At 42.2% G+C, this 10,743-nt stretch overlaps 1 protein-coding gene across 1 annotated transcript in view; it reads right to left on the reverse strand.

Moving 5' to 3' along the window:
• Window positions 1–10,743, reverse strand: part of kcnn3 (potassium intermediate/small conductance calcium-activated channel, subfamily N, member 3) — a 109,178-nt gene that overhangs the window by 38,824 nt on the left and 59,611 nt on the right. Inside the window, exon 3 of the mRNA XM_037676924.1 lies at window positions 2,069–2,365. Within this exon, the coding sequence (XP_037532852.1) occupies window positions 2,069–2,365 (297 nt within the window). The remainder of the gene's footprint in view (window positions 1–2,068; window positions 2,366–10,743) is intronic.

Here is a 10,743-nt window from a genome sequence, read left to right on the forward strand (position 1 = left end):
ATTGGACTGTTTCAGAGTAGTTGTGGTAAGTGACTCATTTGTCAATAAGAGGCAGGCCGTCAGGTTCTGGCAGATGGATCATTTGATGGTTGGGCCGTGGAAGGGTAAACCAGCTGATAAATGAGTTGTCATTTTGGAGCAGCACTTGGATGGCAGCTTCACCTCCTCTCGCTGTCACTGTGAGCCAGCGGACCCGAGGAGTGGCACATAAATACACCAGCAAACTGTTAAATCACTCATCTACAGCCCATCTCCACTGCTGTTCGCCTCTCTTCTACTGAGTTAGCACTTTTTCCAAGGCGTCCTGATCTTACGACGACGCTTATTGCTGAACACCATTAAAAACACGTCAGCAATAATCATTTACGGGATTACTTGCATGCACCCCCCCCCCATTCCCCAACTCGTATTCCAATTTCACTCTCGTCTTTTCATGGCCCATTTGAGCTGTTTGCAATTTCTCCTTCCCATTTCATGCACCCATCTCCTGTTGTATCATGAACGATCCACCATCGCTTACATCTAAATCTCTCAGAGCAAGAGAACAAAACAGGAGAGCCAGAGACGTGATGATGAAAAGAAACAAGTTCACAAGAAATAGAACTTTTCAAATTTGACCCTTTTCCATAAATAGAATCACAGCTAGGCCTGTCACAATAACAAATTTTGCTAGGTGATTAATTGTCTCAGAAATTATTACGATAAACGATAATATTCTTTGAAATTTAACAATAATAAATTGTCAAATTTTAGAATATTGATTTGTTTGGTGTGTAGTACCATTTTTGACCACCTGATGGCAGTATAAGACTGTTTGAACCAAAGAATGGATATTTGAGCAGCGTCTTTTTAAGAAAAATGGGAGGGAGGGCCCTTGACGTGACATGGGCTGACATGGCGACATGGCTCACGCTTGGTGATTTGAGCTCTTTAGCATAGCATTTTTCACACAAAGCTTTTAATAAATAAATCAGTAAACAAGTTCTCAGCTTCTTTTTGCAGAGAAAAACTACTTTTTACACAAAGGCACAGGTTTCAGCATGAATTTTGGAGCTCAACAAGACGGAGGTTTTTTTCCTGAGGTCGACCTGTTAGCTTAGCTCGTAGCTTAGCTTCTCAGCTTAGCTGATTTTAACCATCCAAAAATGTGATTTTGTATCGTTAAAATTGATTTTAAAGAGAAAAGAGAAAGGGAGGGATCAGTGAAGACCACCCAAGTTGAGCCATGTCTTCAGTGGAAAGCAAGAGACATGAAGAAACGAGGAAGCCGGTAAATGAAAAATTAGGTTGATAATTTTCATTCATCATGCGATTAATTGATTTATCATTTATCATGACAGGCCTAATCACACCTACTAATCTTTTGATAAAAGAACTCATGACTGTTGAGGACACGATTCCCGGATGTCCTCCAGCAAGATTCTATGGTAGAGAGCAAAATGTATGGTTTCATCAGTTCCCACAAGTCTAGCATCAAATAAGCCGCCGACCATCACACTGCCGCCACCGTGTCTGACTGTGCGAATGATGTTTTTCTAAAATGCAGCAATACTTCTATGTCCGATGGGACTGGACGCACATCTTCCAGAATGTTCCACTGTTGCCTCGTGAGTCCACAGAATGTTTTCTCATAAGTCTTGACGATCATTAGTTTTGGAAAATGTGAGACGAATCTTTGTGTTTTTGGATCAGCAGTGGTTCTTCCTTGGAACTCTCCCATAGAGGCCACTTTTGTATCTTTCTTTTTCATTCACCTACCCATGAACTCTGACCTTAATGGGAGTCTGCAGGGCTTTAGATGTTGTTTTGGGTTCTTTTGGAACTTTAGAAATGAATCGTCGATGCACTCAGAGTAACTTTTGTCGGCCGGCCACTCATGGGAAGGTACACGACTGTTCCAAGTTTTCTCCATTTGTGTACAACGGTTGTATTTAAGTGACTTCTTGATTCTGCAGTTCTGGCAGTAACCAGGTCTGGATATGGCTGGTTCATTTAAACGCTGTTAAAAAAAAATCCCACTCAATTTATGCTTTGCACCCTTACAGTGCAAGCACAAAAGATGTCTGACCTTATTTAGGGCACCTATACTCCTGGAGGAGGCATCAGTGAAGAGTTTGCTGTGCAGAAGCATGACTCTGGCGATGAGGTAGAGGCGCAGGAACATGGGCACGCTCAGCACCATGTCCAGGTCAGCCTCGGCCTGCGAAGGCGTGTACGAGAAGGCCAACCGGGCCCGCCACTGAAATTTAAAGTCCCCAGGCACCGGATGCACGGCAGACACCAGCAGCTCCAGAGCAATCAGCAGAACCCGCTCCATCGTCATGGCGATGCGCCAGTCGTCCGCTCCGTTGTCTATGACAAACAACTGCGGGGACAAAAAGGACACGAGCGTCAGGTTAGTAAAAAACGCACATTGTTTAATACCTCGCTGTGGAAAACTCCATCATCTGCTGGCACAGTGCTTCCATCAGCACGACATACGATGATTACAGAACCAGCAGCAAATCGGAGTAAATGTCTTTCCTGCGATGTAAAACCAAATCCATTTAATCAGCAATTCACTCTCCTCTCAGTCATTTGGCTCGTGCTCAACTAACCTGCGAGGCTCGTCTTACAAAAATTAAAATCCGAGAAGCTGAGTCATTTGGAGCCCTGGCTCTCATGCAAAACAGGTTGTAATTATTAACATCACAATGTTTTACTTGCATATAGAAAAGGGATTATTATATTACTACTTCTGCTTTTCAGAAGAATAAAAGTAAGAATTATGAGTGAGTGAAGCGTTCAGGAGGAGAACTGACAGACCTCGCTTTATACAACTGAAAACATACTGTAGCTGAAACAACAATAAGAATAAACTTGTGATTACCATAAATGCAAAACAATGTTTTGAATTATTGAAAAGACCGTTTCCCACTCATACGCCTCAGAGTGCTTTGATCCGCTGCCTTCATTCCCCAAAACCAAAGTCAGGGGAAGTCTGTCAATTTCCAGTAAGCCGCTTGGGTGAAAATATTCAATAAAGTGAAATATTCTGTTTGCTTCATTTACCTCATCATGTACAGAATCCAGACCGAGGCTATTCATCTAAACTGCTCAGGAGGCCACAAGTTCTGGAAGCCAGCAGCTCATGGGCCGGACATCCAACAACTAAAATCATTATAATAATAATAATAATGTCATCACAATGTCAGCACTGTATGTTTCCATACAATGGCGAAATTAGTCTCTGCATTTAACCCATCCACCACCAGGCGGTGCGGTGGGCGGCTGTTGGGGGCGCCGGGGGCATTTTGGGGATGGGGTGTGCTGCCCAGAGACACCACGTGATATGCAGTGACTGGGGATCGAACCTGGGACTTTCGGGTCCCAAGCCGGCTGCTCTGCCTCTACACCATCTCGGCCCCCATAATAAACTCAAGTATTATAATGATCTGTTGCCTTTTAAATTTGCTTGTTTTATTGCAATGAATCATAAACACAATAAACAGAACCAAAAACCCAAACACAGAACCCCACCCCCCACAAAAAAATTAAAACAAATTATGAACTCATTCGTGATCCGGAATTGGCCCGCGGGCTGCCAGTTGAATAGCTCTAATCTAGATCAAGGGTGGGCCACATTTGTTTCCAGAGGTTCAAATCAAAATATTTAAAGCAGCCGAAGGGTTGAATAGAGAATTGGAACATACATGTTCTTTAAGACAGGAAATCTAGAAGACCTTTTCAGGCTTAATTTGGTTGTAGCATGGTTAGCATGTTTCATAAAAACATGTCTCCTCAATACTTTTTAGGAATATGAGACATACTTTTTGTAAACCGTCTCTTGTGAGAATATGTGTTGGCTTAAGTATGCCAAAAAAAAAAAAAAAAGTTTTATGTTTACTTTTGCGGTTTTTACGGTTCAGTCTAGTTCTGAGAAAAAAAAATAAATAAATAAATAAAAACCCGACTTGAAATAAAAGTCTTAGCCTATCAATCCAAAGTTTCTTATGGTTAATTTAGACTTCTTTAAGTTTAATTATTAAAATGCAGGTTTTCATCAACTTATTTAAAAGTTGTTTTCTTTTCAATTGAAGATATTGGGGGCCGGATGGATACTGTTCAAAGGCAGGGCCACTTTTGGCCCTCGGGTCACAAGTTGCCCACGTCTGGTCTGGACATACCTTGTCATGTTTAAAGCCATAATTCTTCATTTATGTTAAGCCAGACAGATGCACGATAAAATATGTTGGATCAAATTAAACATGTAGTGAAAACAATGATTTAAACAGAAAATGTGGACAAAAGTTCTACGAGGATTAATGACTTTCATTTAGCGTTAATGACTGGAGGTGTTTCGAATGATAAACACATTTATAGGGTAATGGATGTAGGCCAAGGAAATCTCATTGGTTACAACAATTCAACACTATCTAATATCTCAAGGACATCCTTATATTTGAGCTCATTTACTATCCGACTCTACTTAAAAGTGATAAGAACAAAATAACAGACACAAGGCTCAGGGTTGCTATTATTTTGACAACTAACGCCCTGAAGCTCTTCTAGTTGACAAATGTGTTAAAAGCATCTGAGAACACTTGATGAAACGCGACCAGGAGTCTTCAGTAAGATGTTGGAAAAACATGACTGACCCTGAACACTTTGGATACTTAAAGTAACGATGGCCTCCTTTAAAGTCTAACTCAGGACCATTTACCCTTTTTCTTGCTGCATACAAAAAGTTAGCTACACTTCAAAGTGTTTTTTTTAAACATCATTTAGGGGGTAAAGTCATAGTTCATAACAATATACAAATTTCTTCTGCTCATACCTACTGAAAAGATCCGGATACTTATGATAAGCTCAATAATCAATAATAATCAGATCAATAATGACTGAGTGAAGGTTCGGCCAGATTTAGGGTCATGAGGCGGTGTGGGGAACAAAGTTGATGCACTATTGGTACGCCTCGTAGATACGAACAGAGACAGTCACAGAACTGAGGTGGCAAATATGTCTGCACCTGCAACTCAACATTGGAAAAACTAAAGAGCTGCGGGTGGACTACAGGAAGAAGATTACCCCCACCCCTACAAGTACCTGGGGGTCCACTAGACTGGACAGCTAACACCACACTAACGCCCTCTACAAAAAAGGACTTTTTCTTCTGAGACAACTCAGGTCCATTAACACCAATATGTCACTGTTAACTTGGACAGGTATGTCCATTAGAGGTTGACCAACGTGAGGTTTATTTATGGACAACGCAAATTTATAGAAACTAAGGCAGCCGATGGGTGACATGCAACATCAATTTTTATAGTTGGGTGTTTTTTATTTAACCAAAAATACAATTTTCCTTAAGTTAAACATATTTAACAACCTTTAGAAGAGCATATACACTTAAACTTAATGTATAGTAGAGCATTCCTGCTTAAAAAACTAAACTGTGGACATCAGTAAACTGGTTGTAGACGTGGGAGTGGTGGCGCAGACGTTAGAAAGGCCGTCAGTTCAACTCCCCAAGCCAACAACATAAAAATGTGGGTGGGAATGGTGAAGCACCCACACCTGCCTCCATCCTCATTTGTCCCAATCTGGGTCCTTGAGCAAGGCCCTTAACCCCCACCATCTGCTCCCCCGGGCACCCTAGATGGCAGCTCTCTGCTCCACACAGAGCGCTGTGATAGCTCTGTGGTTGTGTCTGAAGGGCATCCAGCATAAAAACAAATCGCCAAGTCTTTGTGTAAGTTATTCTCTGTGGCGACCCCTGAAGAAGGAAGCAGTCAGAAGAAGACGACAAAGAACAAGAAGAACAAAAAGAAGAAGAACAAGAAGAAAGCTGGTTGTAGCAGCTGCTGCATTTTCAGTTTCCTCAGGAATTTATAGTCATGATCAATTTTTAAATATTCACTAATATCCTCTCCTTAACACAGTGCAGTTATCCTGTCCCATGTGCAGAAAAACACCCCAAAGCATGATGCTTCCACCCCCCATGCTTCACAGTAGGGATGGTGTTTTTGAGATGGTACTCATCGTTCATCATCCTCCAAACACGGCGAGTGGAATTAAGACCAAAAAGTTCTATTTTGGTCTCATGTGACCACATAACTTTCTCCCATGACTCCTCTGGATCATCCAAATGGTCATGGGCAAACGTAAGACGGGCCTGGACGTGTTCTGATTTAAGCAGGGGAACCTTCCGTGCCATGCATGATTTTAAACTATGATGTCTTAGTGTATTACCCACAGTAACCATGGAAACAGTGGTGCCAGCTCTCTTCAGGTCGTGGACCAGCTCCTCCCGTGTAGTTCTGGGCTGATTCCTCACCTTTCTTAGGATCACTGATACACCAAGTGGTGAGATCTTGCATGAAGCCCCAGTCTGAGGGCCACTGACAGTCATGTTTAGCTTCTTCCATTTTCTAATAATTGCTCCAACAGTGGATCTTTTTTCACCAAGCTGCTTGGCAATTGCCCCGTAGCCCTTTCCAGCCTTGTGGAGGTCTACAATATTGTCTCTGGTGTCTTTGGACAGCTCTTTGGTCTTAGCCATGTTAGTAGTTGGAGTCTTACTGACTGTGTGGGGTGGACAGGTGTTTTTATGCAGCTAACGACCTCAAACAGGTGCTTCTCATTTAGAATAATAAGTGGAGGTGGACTTTTTAGAGGCGGACTAACAGGTCTTTGAGGGCCAGAATTGTTGCTGATTGGCAGGTGTTCAAATACTTATTTGCAGCAGTAACACACAAATAAATCATTTAAAAAAATCATACATTGTGATTTCCGGATTTTTATTTTTTTTAGATTATGTGTCTCACAGTGGACATGCACCTAACATGAAGATTTCAGACCCCTCCATGAGTTTTAAGTGGGAGAACTTGAAAAAGTCGCAGAGTGTTCAAATATTTATTTTCTCACTGTATGTCCCTAAATCGGAACAAATCTTATAACTTACACTTCCCTATCATGAGCACATGCTGACGTGGAGTTGAGACCCCCTCTGTAAACCACTAAAAGGTAACAGAGCCGGCTTGTTTTGTTGATCAGGTGCAACCGAGGTGAGACGATGACTATTGTTTGAAACACGTAACTCTTGCCACTTATGAAAATAGGTTTCATGATGATGTTCCCAAGTAAAGGAGGGAAAAACAGGAGATAAAAAAGGTGGTGGGGGTGCGATTTCAAACTGTTCAGGAGCAGTGTTTGCCACACAGGAGACAAGGTAAAAAACAAAAAGTAGAGATGGTAACTGAATATAATTTTGGAAAATACCTGATATTTGATTTGAAACACTAAAACAATGATCAAACGTTAATTCACAAACATTTTATCTCAGTATGCTGATGATTCTGTTGAAAATGTCCCACATTTTTGTGTAACTTGATCTTCTCACACCAAAACACCGGTGCAGTCACAATTTGACTTCCAAGTTCATAGAGTTATATCCATTTGTTAACAGTACTGTATGCGCATAGCTAATATTTACTCACTTTACTCTTACTCACACACACTGAAACAGTAATTTTGGTGTTGCCTGTAGGAAATTATTGTGGAAAATCTGTTTATTATTCCCCTCCAGGGTCAAATTAAATATCTACCAGCACGGTTTCTGTAATTGCGGTTCTCCCTTCCATGTTTGTGGATGTTCCGTGTTCGTAATTGCTGTAGTTACTCTTGATATTGTCACCAAAACTGCTGTTACAAGGAAGTGGTAAGAGCAGGTTTCGGTGCGGGGGCCCTCCTCCAGACGGAGCTGACAGGAGCTGGGGGGGTGGTGGTGGTGGGGAGGAGAGGGCAGTGGAAATAGATGAATGAAGAGCAGAGGAAATGAGGAGATAAAGATAGGGACAAGGGACTGTCAGGGGGAAGAGGGAAAAAAGAGACACTTTGTTCTAATGAATTCCAAAAATCTCAACAAGACTTGGAGAACACTCCTGAGTTCTGCTTTGGAAATAAATTAGGAATGTTGCTTTGCAATGACATTTAGACACGTCTTCAAATGTAATACAAGCGTCATCCAACTCGATTTTAAACTACAATGATCTTAAAGGGAGATTATAACTGTGGACGGGAAAGGTTAAAGAGGGAGTCAGGGAGGCAGAAAGCAGAGAGCAAACAGAAAGGTCGGTGGAGAGAGCGAGGAACTCCCCTGCTGTAAATCAGCTGAAGTTACCCGATGCTGTACTGCTGGGGGAAACCGCCAGCGCTCCAACAATTGCTTTGTACCACACAATTCATCTCGAGGGTTTTTAAACCGCGCTAACGTTTATTTAGAAAAACAAAACCAGTACAAGAACGGGTCAAGCGTTGGAGCAAGCGGGCACAGGCGGCTGATCGGAGTCATGAGGAGGCCGAGGCTGAAGCTCTGCCACTTCCTCCACCACCTGTGGACACAAGCACTGCAGAAATCATCATTATCTATATCCAGCACAGCGGGACGTGTGTGTTCTTCTTGTTCTGCTGTTGTTACATGTGTGTGCACATGTGGCACACACAGGAGTCATTGGGAAAGCTCTCATCTGAGCCGAGGGTCAAACGCTGGCAGAATTCTTTAATGATTTTGGCGAGAAGACGTGTGTGTGTGCATTTGCATGTCCGCCTGTGTGCACGTACTGTACTTGGTGTGTGTTTACGTGTGCCTGATCGAGAGAGAGAGAGAGTGTGCAGACCCAGCCTCGTCATGGTGACTGTTGCCAAGGCGACAACATCAAAGAGCAGCCAAGCTTAATTAGGATCCCCAGCGAGAGGGAGTCAAAAGGAGGGAAGCGCGAGGAGAGTCGTGGAAAGAGGAGCGAATAAGGAGGAAGGAGAACAAACGCTGAGGTGTGCGGCTGCGAGTGAAGAGCTACAGAGAGGATTAAACAGACAGGTTGTCTCACACTCACGTTAGGTTTGAAAAGATTTACGCGAGTGTGACTGCTCGCATTTTGGCGAGAAGAATCTATTCATGCCGGCACATTTGGCGACAAAGAAGCCTTTTACCAAAAGTTTTATAACAAAATATTCTTGTGGGGCTCAAGTAAGGGTCATGAATAGAGTTAACTTTGCACAGTAGGTTAAGTTAAGCTAAGGTCATAGCACATTTTATTCCATGTCCGACCACTTGGCGTCATAACTTCGATTTTGGTCATTAGGACTCCTGATACTTTTGAAATGACAGAGGTCTCCAACTCTAGAACTCAAGATTCTTCAGAAGCACATCCATCCATCCATCCATCCATCCATCCATCCATCCATCCATCCACCCATCCATCCATCCATCCGTCTGTCCATCCATCCATCCATCCATCCATCCATCCATCCATCCATCCATCCATCCATCCATCCAGCCAGCCAGCCAGCCAGCCAGCCAGCCAGCCAGCCAGCCAGCCAGCTAGCCAGCCAGCCAGCCAGCCAGCCAGCCATCCAGCCATCCATCAATCCATCAATCCATTAATCCATCCATCAATGCATCCATCCATCAATACATCCATCCATCCATCCTACAAGCTTATTCCTGTCAGAGTTGCAGGAAGCTGGCACATTTCTCCAGCAGTCAACAAGCAAAAGTTGGAAGAAAAAAACCCAGAAAAAAAAACTCTGCATGCACACCAAACACACCAAAATGTCTCGACTGAGATTTAAACCTGCAACCATCTTTCTTGGAGTGGCAACAAATGGCGCAAGATTTTTCTTCAAAACTTTGGAATCGACTTTTTATATGGAGTCAACCCTGTAAGTATCTTACGAACCACTGGACAGATGGAAAGGAAACTCTCAGAAAGTAATCAATCGATCTACAATTGATGTATGTTTGGAGTCAACCCAATTCAAGATGCTTATCAGACTTAGAAAACAAAAAACAGCTATAACTCAGTTAATTTTACAGATATTCAGCTACATTTTTTTGTGCTAGTAGCGGAGTCATCCTTATTATATAATCTGAGCTTTATCAGATCACAAGAACTTTATTGAAACTTGGGCATGCAAGGTGATAAGCAGTGCCTCAAACAATGCTGTTTGAACAATGTACTATGTACAGCATACTTTAGGTCAAACTTGGCAATCATCATGTTTCTAGTAGTTACAGACCGAAGATCAATGGTATGACTTATTGGTGATTAGTACAACATGAATAGGACTTTGTAGAATATAACCTTGATAAACCAAGAGTTTGGTCCCAACATATCTGTCAATTGTCTTGTTTTTGTCACCAAATAAAATAAAAGCATTTCTATGTTTTGCGATTATATTTCTTCAGTTGCGTACTCACGTTTTATATAAATTCTCATCTTTCGGCTGCTCCCTTACCATGGATCTCCACAGCAGATCACCTGCCTCCAAGTCCAATTTCTGCCTGCACCCTGCTGGTTATCCCCACTGGAGGTGGTCGCTGTTGCCCAGGACCACCACCAATCCAGTAAGGCTGTCGTACACTGTGGTTAAGCAGTTTTAAAGCGGTCATAGATCGGCACGTTTGTTCTGGCACAAGTTTAACGCCGGCTGCGGTTCCAGACGCAACCGTCACCGTTTATCCAGACTTGGGACCGGCAGCAGAAATACACAAAAAAAAGTATTTCCAATGGCTGATTTTTACTTTTGATATTACTTTTTGCTTTAGTCAAAGCAAAAAGTCTCTTTCAACACTGAGAAAAACTGATAATTTTGAAGTGTCAAAAAAAGCGCCTGCATGGGACAAATACAGAGAACTATCTTTGATATTTAAAAACACCTGTAATTTTTTATCTCTTTATATATATATATATATATATATAT

Source organism: Nematolebias whitei, chromosome 5 (genome assembly GCF_014905685.2).
Source record: "Nematolebias whitei isolate Nwh7 chromosome 5, NemWhi1, whole genome shotgun sequence".
Lineage (NCBI taxonomy): Eukaryota > Metazoa > Chordata > Actinopteri > Cyprinodontiformes > Rivulidae > Nematolebias > Nematolebias whitei.